Source organism: Buteo buteo, chromosome 7, assembly GCF_964188355.1.
Source record: "Buteo buteo chromosome 7, bButBut1.hap1.1, whole genome shotgun sequence".
Lineage (NCBI taxonomy): Eukaryota > Metazoa > Chordata > Aves > Accipitriformes > Accipitridae > Buteo > Buteo buteo.
The window spans coordinates 42,964,103-42,978,768 of record NC_134177.1 but is presented as its reverse complement, the minus strand read 5'-3'; the positions used below and the strand labels follow the sequence as shown (position 1 = coordinate 42,978,768).

Sequence of the window (14,666 nt, the reverse complement as noted above, 5' to 3'; positions counted from 1 at the left end):
TGATTTAGTTCAGTTTGCTTTAATCGTGTTACACTTAATTTACTGTGATATCAACAGACATAGATTCAGGCCCAGGAGTTTAGCTCAGACTTACAGGTTCAAATCTTCCTGGGCTTTTCCCCCAGCTTTCATGGGAGTCAGGCCACCATTCCAGCCAAGGAATGAAATCAGCCCAGAAAAGTGCATCATAACAGAGTCCTTCCTGCACATCTGGTTTTAATAGCTTACCCAGAGGAAGGAGAATGTGCAGCTTGCTGGGAAAGGAATCGCTGCCAGCTGAGAGGTCACCACAGCAAACAGAAACATGGAGCTGCCGGGGGAACACAGAAACACTGGTATGCGCACACATACACATGCGCACATGCTTTCTCAGAGAGTACACTAGGGTAAACACTTGCACTTCCATTTCAGAGAAGGGAGAAGCAAGGCAGAAAAATAATACAAGAGCTGCCCAAATGTGCACTTGCTGGTGACAGCGTCCCGAGGTCAGTAATGGGATTACGTCACTGCTGTGCACTAGCTAGCTGAGCTAGTTATGATGCTTAACAAGCATCTTGCCACCAAAATTTAAAATCCTGATAGCTGTTAGGACTCAGGAAGAAGCCATCGAAAGCAGTATGCAGGGAGAATAAAAGAAGCAATTTAATGTCACCTATCTGCCAACCCGAATTTTCAAAAGCAACATGTCATCCTCTTGCCTTTTGAGGCTTTTATTTGGGGTAACGAGAAGAAAACTTGCAATTGCTCAGTACTTATTTTACTTGTGAAAATGTGTTTGATGGTGCAAAGTTTCTCCTGACAGGAGACACACATTCTGTGGAAACCTTAAATCCAGGAAAAGAGAAGACAAACTCTTCTCTCGTCACTCTTAACTACTAAGTGAAATTTTAAATCAATAATTTTCATTTAATAATATTATCAACTATATTCATAATTATGATTAAATATATTCATAATTATAGATTATATATTAAGAAATACAGTAGTTCATGGCAGGAAAGCAATGACCAGAACCTGCTTAAGTAGAATGCAAAAGGAAGCATGAGGAAGAATGTGTTCTGAAAAGATGGAAACAAGCACATTTCCTAAAATACGTATTCTCTGTTCAATACCGAAAAACATAATAGCCTTATGATTAATGTCACATTTTCTGTATGCTGTAAATCGAAAATCAAAGTCACTTACATGTGTCTGTAATTTAATTACAGCATTGATCTGTAGCCACTGTAAGGAGTAGCAGCTCAAAGTCATCTTCACAGGAGGAGGGAAGCCTGTAATAACAGCATGCAAGGGTGGACCATTAAAATTCTCTCCAAAACAAGTAGGCCAGCACTTCATTCAAACCTCACGAAAGCCACATGGTTAGAAAAAACTGTTTCTTTTAAAGTTGTACTTTCACACTTGGGAATATACCAAGTATTTTTGCAAGGCCAGATTTTTGTTTTCATGTAACTCTTATGTAAAACGCACACTGAAGGAATGAATTTTAGCAGCCTCATTTATTACAGTTACACAGATGGAATCCTATACCTCTCAAGACACCAGCCAGTGCTCAGTCTAAAATACAAATATTCTTAAATGTAATTCTTTGTCAGAACTTGTCTGATAGGCCTGGGGACTCAATTAATTTACATGACAGTGTTTCTGTAACTACTAGTCTCACATCATAATATTTAAAGGCTCTTATCTATATATTTCTCAGACCTTTGAAGGAACCATCCACTTTTATTCCTTAAATGGAAGTATCTTTCTACTTGATGTATCCCTTTCTTTAGGATTACAGCCTGAAAGAATGCTCCGCTGACAATCAAACAGCAGCAAAACACGAAACCCAACGGTAATGTTACAAACACTTTTGTGGAGAAACAGTGACATCCAGTGGCCACGAAGTAAACCTGAATTCCTACTGTTTATGAAAACAGCCTCGATAGGGAATTCTTCAAAAATAGCAAAAAAGTTGCAAGCACATACTTGTGAGAATTACAGCCTTTCACTTACTCTTTGTATCAAAATAGTTAATAGAAACTTATCTCATTTAAAAACTCGAGTTCCAAATAAGGCTGGTTTTTATGATGTGGCAATGTTCCATAAATATAAAACTGTGCAGCCAAGGATCTTTGAAGCAGCTACTACACAATGCCTTTGGAACTGCAGACAAGACTGCAAAAATAGTGAGGTATTCCCAATGTTTATCTGCCTTAACCCTCACTTTCCCTGTATGATTATGTTTTGGGGCAGTTTGTAACAGAGCAAAACACTAAGCATATCCAAAACCCACTATAACAGGGTTATCTCATTTGTCTTCTTAAAACAGAAGTGTTTTTTTAAAAGCACAGAAGACAAACCCCCTGAAATCTTGGAATTATTTTTTTTTTAAGAGAGAACAGACTAGAAATTAACTGAAGCTATAAAAAAAACCCAAACCCAAAGGCCAGTCACAAAGCTTAGCTTTCAGCAGGATTAAAAGATGTTATCGGTATCTGTTGTCGATATGTGAGCATTAGAATTATTCTATTTTCATAGCACACAGATACTGGCTGAAGCCTATTAAATTCTTATTTTAGTTATGAATAGTTGGGTCTAAACAGATTGAATTGAGGTACCACCACATTGTATAAAACCCAAATGTTGTATGTTAAGATATTCTCACTCATATTGCCTGATGCATCTTACTTTTGTCTTTTGTTCAGAACTTCTTCAGTGTAACCAATGCATGTTATGCAAATTCATATTTACATTTCCTTGTAATTTATATACATTTCCCTAATTCACATCATGTAAGATAAATTGCAAAGATTTTTCTTTGTTAATGAAAAAATCCCTTGCAGTCATCTCCCCCAGCTAGCAACTGCTATCCCTCCATTAGCTGGGGGATCAGAAGCCTCGATAACACAGCTCCTACAAGAGAAGCTCAAGTCCAGCACAAGTGCCCCCGCATCCTCACCACAAGCCAACCCAGAATTCAGCTCCACATATCACCCAGGTAAGTGCTGCAGATTTCACCCCTTGTACTTTGGCTTTAAGGATGTGCTGTTCTCTGCCATTTCTACTAAGACAAATGCAGAGCTAATTAACTTTCAGCACAAGCCTCACCTGAGGAAATCGTCCTACAGGGCTGGGGCAAACAACACACAGGCACATTTGGTTTCACACAATCAGCCAAGGCTGCCTAAACCAGGCTGGAGCCATTCCCCACAATCACAAAATGCCTGAACATTTTCCCCTTTTCCCCTGCTTATTACCTCAGGTGCAACACCAGACCGAAGCAGACTCCACGCATAGCTCCGCTTATGGACCATCCACAAACAGGAACACCAGAAGGACCAGCAGAGGCCATGGTTCAACACAGGTTTGGCTCAGGCGGAATAAAGCCAGAGTGAGCGTGCACTGGGAAGCTGGTGCAGACCCACTCGGAGAGCTACACATCACCTTCCCAGGGTCCCCGTTCTTGCAGAGCAGCCCAAACCCCAGATAGCTCTACACAAAGCCAGCTGCACCTAACGTTGCCTAGTGAGTCTTGGCATCACAACGTATTTTGAGCAACACTTCTGCAATGGTTCTTGTTCAGTGACTTGACTCTGGAGAAAGGCTACCTGCCATTTAGACTTGTACCTAAACCAACCTGTAACCTCCAGCCTGCACTGTCCGATCAGTTAGCATCTGTAACTGTTACCACACAGCACAGCTTATCAGAACTTGAGAAAGGACATCTCTTAATTATGAGCCAGAGAAGATAGAGCAGCTAGTTTTATCATGGTGTGAATCAGCAGCAGAAAAAGATAAGTAACAAATTTATTCAGTGCCCTATCTCTCTGGACTATAAATTGCTCAGGGAGTTTATACAGTACTGAACAGAGCGGGGCTGTTAGACAGAAGTGACAGAATCAGGGAATGGTTGGGGTTGGAAGGGACCTCTGGAGGTCATCTTGTCCGGTCCCCCTACTACCAGGGCCACCCAGAGCTGGTTGCCCAGAACCATGTCCAGATGGGTTCTGAGTATCTCCAAGGAAGGAGCCTCCACAACCTCTCTGGGCAACCTGCCTAGGGGGCTAAACTGGAAAAATCAAGACCTGGCTAAGTGGCTAAACTGCAAAAAGTGTAAAACCAAGGAAAGGCAAAAGAATTGCAGGAAAACTCAAGTAATCTAAGTATCTCTTACAGTAGAAACAGCAATTGTTTACAGAACATTACATTTCTGCTAGCACAGACATGCAGACAGGGAAGCAAGCCCTGCCGCTGAAAAAAATAACCAACCTATCATGGTTATCACCATCAAAACCACACTGAACTTAGTTACGATGTGCAGTTTTCTATGAAAACAGTAGTGTAACTTGCCAGCCATGACTGTATCCATGCTAAGAATGCACTTGTAGTAGAAGTGCGTTACTTACCACAGACACTCATGTTTACAATAATGTTAAATTGAAAGCTCAAATTCAAGAGGAACAAACTTTCACAGCAACACTATGACGGACAAAAATAAGTCAACCAAGATGGTGCATAATACAGGGATATCAGTAAAAACTGAACTGCACCAGCACAGAAACACTGATGCCAAGATTCCCATTTCAAGTTAAGCTGCTGCCAAAATTCAAGACATTGACAACCACAATCCTTACTACCTGGTCAAGCTTCTGTGAAAGGGCACATGGATGATTACATCCACCTTTTAAGACCCACCACTACACAGTTGAACTAAACCATTCTAACCCCACCTGTGTGTGCAATTCCCTTAACCCACCCTATTAAAAAAAGGCACAACCAGACTTTAGTGGGAACTCCCTAGCTTTTGGCATTAAACGATTATGCAAAAACCCTTCACTTGAAACCAGGAAGTTGTTATACTGCTCAGTCATGTATTGCCATTCAGTATTTAAGGCAGTTTTCACTAGAGCAAATGTATTAAGGCAGCCTTCCCACCTGCCCACCCCTGCACCAGCAGCAACTCCCACTGCAATTACTCCTTCCCCAGATCATGTGTTCCATGTAGTTCAGCCAACTAGAGAAACACCCCACACCCACTTCTGTAAAATTCACTTTAAACAGGCTGTCACTGGAATAGACAGTAGTTTTTTCCACTTGGAAAAATACAGAACTACTCATGTTTGCTTACATAGCACCCCGCCCCCCCCCCCCCCCGAGGCTCCAATCACTTCACGGCATCAAGCAATGAAACTGTTTATGCTCATTTCAGGACTAGTAGTTAATTTAAACACACTAAGTTCACACATTGCTGCAAAACCCACCCCACTGTACTGACAATCATACCTCCTTTCCCTTTATTTAGTTTGTGGCTTTCCAGGGTCTTTAACAGAACATATTATCCTTCCTAGAAATAGAGCCATCTTAAACTCCAGGAAGTAGTAACATGGTATTAGTGCTTAATTTAAGACTTTAATCCAGATATGTTTCATCCACAAGGTGCTCATTATACATGCAAAGAGGCTTAAACCGCCATGGAAGAAAGCCAAAGTAAGCACGTCACTTAAGTACACCAGTTTTACTTGCTTGAACCAAGACAGACCACAAGTTGTAATGTGCAACAGAAAACTTTATTAGCATTTCAACAGACAGTTGTTCAGCAGTTACTTAAGCTTGCATTAACTTTGCATTTAACTTAATATTAAGACATTAAACTACAGTGCAAACACAAGTGCTATTGGCAATCTTGTCAAGCAAGATGCACAATAACTTAACAGCCACCCCTCAGGCGCAGCACAAGATGGAGGGTGGATTCCTTCTGGATGTTGTAGTCAGACAGGGTGCGTCCGTCTTCCAGCTGCTTGCCAGCAAAGATCAGCCTCTGCTGATCAGGGGGAATGCCTTCCTTGTCCTGGATCTTGGCCTTGACATTCTCAATGGTGTCACTGGGCTCAACCTCAAGGGTGATGGTCTTGCCAGTCAGGGTCTTCACAAAGATCTGCATGCCACCCCTCAGGCGCAGCACAAGATGGAGGGTGGATTCCTTCTGGATATTGTAGTCAGACAGGGTGCGGCCATCTTCCAGCTGCTTGCCAGCAAAGATCAGCCTCTGCTGATCGGGGGGAATGCCCTCCTTGTCCTGGATCTTGGCCTTCACATTCTCAATGGTGTCACTGGGCTCAACCTCAAGGGTGATGGTCTTGCCAGTCAAGGTCTTCACAAAGATCTGCATGCCTCCCCTCAGGCGCAGCACAAGATGGAGGGTGGATTCCTTCTGGATGTTGTAGTCAGACAGGGTGCGGCCATCTTCCAGCTGCTTGCCAGCAAAGATCAGCCTCTGCTGATCGGGGGGAATGCCTTCCTTGTCCTGGATCTTGGCCTTCACATTCTCAATGGTGTCACTGGGCTCAACCTCAAGGGTGATGGTCTTGCCAGTCAGGGTCTTCACAAAGATCTGCATGCCACCCCTCAGGCGCAGCACAAGATGGAGAGTGGATTCCTTCTGGATGTTGTAGTCAGACAGGGTGCGGCCATCTTCCAGCTGCTTGCCAGCAAAGATCAGCCTCTGCTGATCGGGGGGAATGCCTTCCTTGTCCTGGATCTTGGCCTTGACATTCTCAATGGTGTCACTGGGCTCAACCTCAAGGGTGATGGTCTTGCCAGTCAGGGTCTTCACAAAGATCTGCATGCCACCTCTCAGGCGCAGCACAAGATGGAGGGTGGATTCCTTCTGGATATTGTAGTCAGACAGGGTGCGTCCGTCTTCCAGCTGCTTGCCAGCAAAGATCAGCCTCTGCTGATCAGGGGGAATGCCTTCCTTGTCCTGGATCTTGGCCTTGACATTCTCAATGGTGTCACTGGGCTCAACCTCAAGGGTGATGGTCTTGCCAGTCAGGGTCTTCACAAAGATCTGCATGCCTCCCCTCAGGCGCAGCACAAGATGGAGGGTGGATTCCTTCTGGATGTTGTAGTCAGACAGGGTGCGTCCGTCTTCCAGCTGCTTGCCAGCAAAGATCAGCCTCTGCTGATCGGGGGGAATGCCTTCCTTGTCCTGGATCTTGGCCTTGACATTCTCAATGGTGTCACTGGGCTCAACCTCAAGGGTGATGGTCTTGCCAGTCAGGGTCTTCACAAAGATCTGCATTTTGAACTGCAAAACATACCGAAGTTTCAGCTTTAGCTACTCAGTAAAATACACTCTTTAACAATTTCTAAATAAACGGATTACTACTACTATTTCACACTATATAATACCAGTTAAGATTTTTACTTAGTGTTTTTTTAATTAAAATTTTCTACAACCATTCCCCAACTCTTTGTTCTTGACTAACTAAATCTCTTTTGCACGATCAGTATTCTACGTTCCTGTAACAGATTCCTTACATTGCTTCTCACCAGCCGGCTCCCAGACCCTCCCTTGCCCCCCCAATCCCCACTGCAGCAATGCGGCAGGGGGACGCACCACTGCAGCTTCCCGCACAGCTGCTGCGGGATCTCCCGGTGACGAACTGCGACAACAGCGCACCGTGCTGCTCCCCCCCCGGGCAGTGACTCAGCAACCTGCTTCCGGGCAAGACAAACACAGCCTCCGCCATTTTCACCCTAACGCTACCTCCTTCTCCTAAGGTAACAGTTTTACTTTAGGTTTGGGGTTTTTTTTGGTTTTTTTTCCATCTCACACCACCCCACCCCCAGTTCCCAGCGATACGGTTCAGAGTAAAACGAGACTCCGCTCAATTCCCCCCCCCCCCCGCCAACAAAAAAGTACTGCCCGACAAGCACCCACCCCCACCTTATATTCCCCCCCCCCCCCCAAAATCACGCCGTTTTTCCCTTTCCAACCCCCCAAACTCTCCCCCCAGTCAACTCACGTCTCCGGCCCTGAACGTTGCACACCGAAAACGAACGCTCTGTCCCGCCGCAGCTGTACTCTACTGCGTGACGCACTCCCACCAGCATTTATGCGGTTCTTGCCAGACAGGCCCCGCCTCCGTAAACGGCAGTGTCCATCCGCCTCCCAAAGTAGTCCCAAGTAAAAAAACACTGTTATGAAAAATACTCGCCTTTCTCCTCTCCGATCACTCTTCCAGGGGGCAAAGGGGTCCTGCAGTCTTAGTGTGGGACCTCAGACCCTTAAAAATCCAGAAATTTCTGAGGGTGCGGATGGATCCGGAGCCGCGGTGAAGAGGCTGGTAGCTAGAACGGGAAGTTGGACATTGATTGGTGCCGCAGTAAGAAGAGTGAGTGTTGATTGGTTGATCTGGGGGGAAGCTGGAGAAGGGCGAGGGGGGGCGGCTGTGAGGAAAGCTCTGGAAGATTCGGGTGCTGCTTGGCGCTGATTGGTGCGCGGTGAGGTCAGCGCTGTTGCTAGGGGGGAGCCGCCTTGCGGAGGCAGATTTCGGCGGGGAGGGGGTTGTGCGCATGCGGGTTAGCGCTGCGGTACTGGCCGGCGGGGCGAGAGCGGGGGGCGGGGGGGGGGGTTGCTGAGAGGGAAGGGGCCGGAGCCCTCCCGTCAGGGATGGGGCTGGCACTGGGGCGCTTGTTTTAGCCCCCGTCTCAGCCCCAGGCAAGGCTTAGGGAGGAGCCTGGCACGGACTGGGGGAGAAGTGGCCTGGAGAAAGAGGGGTTACCCTTGGTGCCAGCTTTTTGTTGACCCACAGAAATAGACTGACCCCCTTCCCGGGGGTGGCATGAAGCATTTGTGGCAGGGCGTGGAGTAGTCTGTAGGGGTGGTCCTGTCATATGTGGCTGTGAGGAAAAGCCAGGAAGAGCAGAAGTGAGTTAGCAAAGCTGGTAGAAAGATGTTATTTAGGTATTAGGCAAGGGCTGGTGACTCCTGGTGTGTCACGCTTGCTACTTGTGAGCGTGCCCCTCGTCATGCGGCACATTTCCTGAGCAGCCCTTTGAGCCAATTTCAGCCAGCTGACAATTCTTTAATGTGAGGTTGCAAAACAAGCCCTTTGATGAAATGCTGACATTTGAAATTCAAATGGGTGTTTACTTGCCTTCAGAACAGAAAGCTTTGATGACATTATGGAGCAACTTCCTTCCATGAACTGCTGTGGAAATGTGCTTTGTGTTAATTAAGCTTCATTATAACTTTCAGACTGACTCTGAACTCATATCTTATTATATCTGGAGCACACAAAATCCAAAAAGGTTTTTATGTGGCAGTGTTTCTACCTGCTACTAGCTCCTTCAGTGAAGACAGATAAACTTGCTGTTAGAGCCTCCACTCGCAAAGCATGACCACATATGTGAATGGCAAGATTCAGTACAGAGCTACTCTATTTCCCTTTTTTAAAAAACAAAACAGAACAAAACACAAAACCAGAAAACCACCAAAAAACCACAACAACAAAACCCTCTTGTGTTCCTTTCCCCTAACAGGGTTTGTGTCTGCTAGCACCTCCTGGTTTACAGTAAAAAGGAAATAAATTGTCCCAATGATAATTATTCACAGTGTAGAAACAGGAAGAGAGCAAAATGGTAACTGGAAAGTTCAGAGACAGCTCCATGGCAACAACCAATCTTGGAAATATTATTTAGCTACATGAATTTAGGACAAAAGGCAGATGTAGGCAATATCACATTTGTTTTCTTTATGTGGCCAGTTTTGCTCGGTGTTTCCAATAGGTTCATTTTGTTTGCATGGTGCCAGGGTGACTAAATGTTTCCTCCAAGGCTGGCCTGTGTAAGCTGTATATCCCAGGCACTGCTCCAGGAACAGTGTCCCTCAGGCAACAATACCATGGAGTCCTAGGAGGAAGGCCACGAGTAACTAATACTTAGAAATGTGAAAGGCTACATCTGTTAAGCTGGAGATTAACCACAGGCTAATTTAAAGACTAGCCTGTGTTTGAGCACATCAGACTTGTATTAAGGATTTTAGTGTGCATGTTTTTGTTTTTTAATGTCCCTCTAGATGGAGAAATTTCTGTCATTTTTTTCCTTTCTGGGTAAACCAGAAAACACAGGAGCCCTCCCTTGTTTTTTTTGAAGTATGGCTAAATCCTATGACTAATCTGCTTTCACTATTGTTGTTCAGTTTCTGTTGTAAGTATTCAAATCAACAGATCAGCATAAAATCCCAATAAGATGGGTCTACCATGGGTAGTTCTTTAAATACCTTGTTAACAATGGCTCCTGAAAATTTGATTCTTCAGGGAAATGACATTACCCAAAGCAACTGCAGGCAGCAACATGCTGACACGGAATGCAGACTCTATTTTAAAAACAGTTATGGATTAAATTCATCAATTCCATGCAAAAAGCCTCATTATTTTCCTCAGTTATCCCTCTGTCAAAAGAGAGAAACAAAAGAGTTAGGCTTTGTGCACACAACTCCAGGGCCTAGCAGAATTAAACTAATCTACATAGCCTGCGGGCAAGGTACTCTACACAGGCCACCATTAGCATTTTAGCCTCCACTGACTGGATTCATTCAATTCTCCTAACTATTAATCTGCGATAGCCATCTACATGCCTGTACAGAGCCTACCTCTTTCGTTTTTGGGGGGTGGGCTGAATATAGAGAGCTTAAGTACCTCTTTTCCTGTCCCTTGGCTTTTTCTGTGTGGTAAACTCATGCCCTGAATGTTATACACTTCATATCTGCATAGATTCTTTATATTACCTCAATGATAATGATTATCAAGTTGAAAGGGACTTCTTTTTAAAGTCAGAATGCAGTGTTTATGTATTGCAGGCCAGATTCTGCCTCATTTTCAAACATTATGTGTACAGAACAATCTCCCAAGCTGGAGGTGGTGGCCTTGTGACTTCATTTTACTGAATTTCAGCTTTACCGCAGAAATTTCTTTAGAAAATATTTTACTACCTGAATTTGATACAGACAAAGGAGATCTGTTTATTTTTAAATGGTATGGTAACTGTTGTGGTTGTACAAAGCATATGTATTTAACTTATATGCCACTCTTCCTCTAGCAGCTCTTGGAGAATAAGAATCATCAAGCAGCTGACTGTGAACTGTATATAAATAAATGCAAAGCTGAAAAAAGAAATCTGTGTCTTGTGACTGGCCTGACTGCACAGGTAGTTCCAGCCTTTACCAGGGCATGGGGCCTGCAGTTGGGAACACTACTTCTTTCCAAGTGGTTTCAAAAGTAGGTCATTGGGCAGTAGTACAAGGCAACCTACTTTGAATCTGGGGTCAAAGAAATGTTTCCAACGAATCTGTACATTCAAGAACACAAGCCGAGTCTGTTTTTTATGTACACTAGTGGCCTAGCAACAGCATATCATTTCTACATTATCAATGTCAAATGAAGCAATCTGTTTATCTTTAGTTACAAGGGTTTAACTTGGGACAGCCAGACAGTCAGGCGATCTGAGTATGTGTAGCAAGTTCAGTACTGTTCCTTTGTTTAGATAAAAATAGGGCTACTTGCCACAGGGAAAAAACGATGTATATTCCTATCTCATAATATTACTCATACGTACCTCAGGTCTCTCTCACTATGTATGACACAAGATAATTATATTTACCTGTTTACAGTTGCGGAGCTAAATATTTTCTCCCCAAACGTGTAACACTGCAATAAGGCCCAGTCTTTGCTGAAGTTCCAGCCACAAGACAAATAGAGCTGTGGCATGTTACTGCTTGTCCTTGTACTGCCAAGCTCAAGGGTTACAAAAATAGCCACAATTCAAAGTACTGGGAGATTGACTGTAATATTATGAGATTACCAAAAAAAGACAACTATCTGGGTTTTGTTTTTTAAGTCTTATGCTAAAAATACCTGAAATAAAAAAAGTTTTTAATAAGCTGCCAACTTCAGGAGCTGAAAGCTTAAGAAAAACAAATAGATATCCAGATTTGTAGTAAAAAGAGGAAAATGAGCAATACTCCTCTGTCTCCCTGTTTTGTTTGTCAAAAAGCATATTTTGACTTCGCAGGACACATGGGATACAGCTTTAAGATCTGTGCTGCCACGATAAACAAGCCTGGGCACGTCTTTCTCTGTAGGTCTAAATGACCCAGAGGAAGATGTGGCAATTCACTAGGCTTCTGATGTAAGGAGACTTCTAAAGGGCGTTTTATAAAGACACCATCAGCCTAAAATCACAGGTTTGTGTCTGCATGTTATGCCAGTGAAAGCAACAATTAATAACTAGGTCTATTCTAAAAATTACTTGTCTGCATCTTTTCAGTCTGCCTCCTGCGTGTGAGTCTTTTGGATCTGCTCCAAGCTGCACTGCAGTGAAGGAGCTCTCTTTGTTCACGTTCTCTCTGCTGCGTCTGAGCTGATTTAGCATGTGGCTTCTGGGGTGAGGTTTTCCAGCTGGATAGCAAAGAAGCACCTTGAAAAACAGAAAGAAGAAATAAGTCCTAAAACGCTGTTAATCATTATTAATATGTTTCAATAGAACCTCTTAACAGTGAACAAAAACAAACACTGTCAAGGCCATTCTGAACAGCCTTCATCTATTGGCCCAGAGGTGATACCTCCTGTATTTTGTTTTCAGATCCAGCTTGGATCCCTTGATGGCAAGGAGAATGTCCAGAATGCTTCCCCCTCCACAATAGTAAGACTAAAATCCAAGCCCTGACATTTTTCTCCCCTGCACAAACTATGTAGTTTTAACTACCTCAGTTCTTTTAAGTATGGTGTTAGCTATACACTGCTGCTAGTTCCCTGCTTATTAGATGAAAAGCATCCACAGTTCCTGATTCTCTTTAACCCACAAACAGTTTCAGTGCTGCTTTTGCGATGAAAATACCCTTGCAGACAGAATCTCAATGCAGGCTGCAACCCAGGTCTGCAGAGCTGAGTCACTGTTATACAAGCAGAGCTGAGATGGCACAGAAAAACATCTTTGTACTTTAACATTAAAACATGTCAGCTGTTGAACTTTGAATATCACAAGACACCTAAAGAGAACAAACAGTGATTTACTGGACTTTTCCTCTTGTCCATCCCATCATCTTTGTGAATAATTCTCCCTTCTCCATTTTGTCTCAGAAGCTTAAAAGCAAAAGCATTCTTCATCAAGCTATTAGCTTCTACTAAAGTTTGCCAAACATTGCATCAGATTTGGAAGTAACCTACCAGTGAAAGGAAAGCCGTTAATTCTTTGGGCACTGCGAAACACCTGCCGCCCAGGTACACTGACAATACAGTATGCAACCACTGAAATTTAGGGCTTGCACCAGAATAGCAGTGAAATTTATAATCAGCCAGAGATCCACTATAAAGCTCTTGAATTGATTATTTATGTGAGACACAGTTTTGAGCTTTAAGAATCCTTTGTAATAAAATACAAAACAAATGAAAGAGAAAGAATTGCTTTATTATAGCCTTCTGAAAAAAACTGCAGTTTGTTCTGCCATTTTTTTCTTCCAGTTCTTTATCCTGAAATGTCATAGGGCAACAGACTTTAACTTCTCAAAATGCTTTCTACATTTAAAATATGCTGAACTAATTGTGGAGGGGCACAGAGAGTGATAGATCTGCAGATATTACATGGACTGGATAGCCACTGCAGTTTTCTTACTGGAACTGCTTTTTGAGAGTCTACAAGTGCTAGTGTCTCCTGTCTTGCAGAGTGGAGGTCATTTGTGTGAACTGATCGCTAACAAGCTCCTAAAATATGGTCTGGCTTTCCGTTTAGTGCAGTTAACTGTTTTTAGAAAAGGACAGACCATGTAGGCTGAAACCTGCAACTGCTGCTGGCCGTACCCAACACTGAAGGCAAATTAATCCATGCTGCAAACTGCATAGGCTCAGTTTCAGTTCCTGGTCTCCAGTTTCACTTCAGTGACTCTTCCTCCCAAAATATAAGGTGAGTGACATGAAATCTAGTGTGACTAAAGGTCTGGGAGTGGCTCAGATCAGGAGCTACAGATGAACATGCTGGGATGGGCCGGAATTTGTCACGTACGGTGTATTAAAATGGTTCCATTAGGATGAGTAACCAGTACAGAGGTTCACATGAGGAATAACAGGAAATTGTAACTCAGTGCCCTTTCCTATCATCAGAGAAGAGAGGTGCTGAGCCACAGGATTGTTATGCGAGTCCTGGTATGTGCCATCTCAGGAGGCAGCCTACACACTGTAGTTGCATGTTTTTAAAGCTGTTTCCAGACCAGAGAGTGCTGATAGCTGTTTCATCATTGTCCAGTTGCTTTGCTATATTCCTGGCTGAGACATGACCCTTTGGTGTTTCTTCTACCCCACAACAGACTGTCAGCTCACTTGTTTACATCTTTCCCTGTTCCCCTTCTTGAGAAGAGCAAGACATTAAGTCCTGTTGAAAATACAAATTCTTGATTATAACTCAAACAAAATAAATTTCCAGTCCTGCAACACTGGGCACAAAGATTCGTGCTCGGACTGATTTCTGTGCCACGCCCCCCCATCCCCAGCCAAATGCGAGTTGGATGCCTACAAGTTTGTACTTGTCCCCTGCATTGAATAGTTTTACTTGAGAAACAGCATTGTCTTTAACAACCTTTTCTAAGATATTTACCACTAGAGGGGTGCTTTCACATTTTCCTAAGTGTTTTTTGTTTTTTTTTTAAAGCTATGTACTATCTCGATCGTTTTCCTTTTTAAGACTTTGGTGACAGAATTTGTGAGAAGTTGTCTAGTGGGAATCGTGTTAGAACCCCTTTCTCTGCAAGGCTGCCATAATGATTTCAAACCTCAGGAAGGACTAAATACACTTCCGAAAGTTGCATCGTAATACGCTGCAGTATTGTTAAACAGCAGCCTTGTTTC

General features: G+C 43.5%; 2 protein-coding genes and 1 long non-coding RNA gene across 4 annotated transcripts in view; 1 reads left to right on the top strand and 2 right to left on the bottom strand.

The window, feature by feature from the left end:
• Positions 1-14,666, bottom strand: part of PIGL (phosphatidylinositol glycan anchor biosynthesis class L) — an 84,292-nt gene that overhangs the window by 2,121 nt on the left and 67,505 nt on the right. The window contains exons 8-11 of the mRNA XM_075032833.1: positions 12,079-12,246; positions 10,052-10,222; positions 1,186-1,271; positions 229-310 (exon numbers count right to left, since the gene is read on the bottom strand). The gene's annotated coding sequence lies outside the window, so the exon portion shown is untranslated. The remainder of the gene's footprint in view (positions 1-228; positions 311-1,185; positions 1,272-10,051; positions 10,223-12,078; positions 12,247-14,666) is intronic.
• Positions 5,531-7,896, bottom strand: UBC (ubiquitin C). The gene is given in 3 exon segments (XM_075032832.1): positions 5,531-7,072; positions 7,794-7,818; positions 7,820-7,896. Coding segments are annotated over 3 exon segments (1,467 nt in total). The 5' UTR covers positions 7,882-7,896; the 3' UTR covers positions 5,531-5,692.
• LOC142033137 (uncharacterized) lies at positions 7,987-12,565 on the top strand. 2 transcript variants are annotated; one of them, XR_012651088.1, is made up of 3 exons: positions 7,987-8,162; positions 11,842-12,013; positions 12,412-12,565. It is a non-coding gene; the product is annotated as an uncharacterized LOC142033137 (long non-coding RNA). The 2 variants fall into 2 exon arrangements; XR_012651087.1 differs by lacking the exon at positions 12,412-12,565 and adding an exon at positions 12,097-12,183.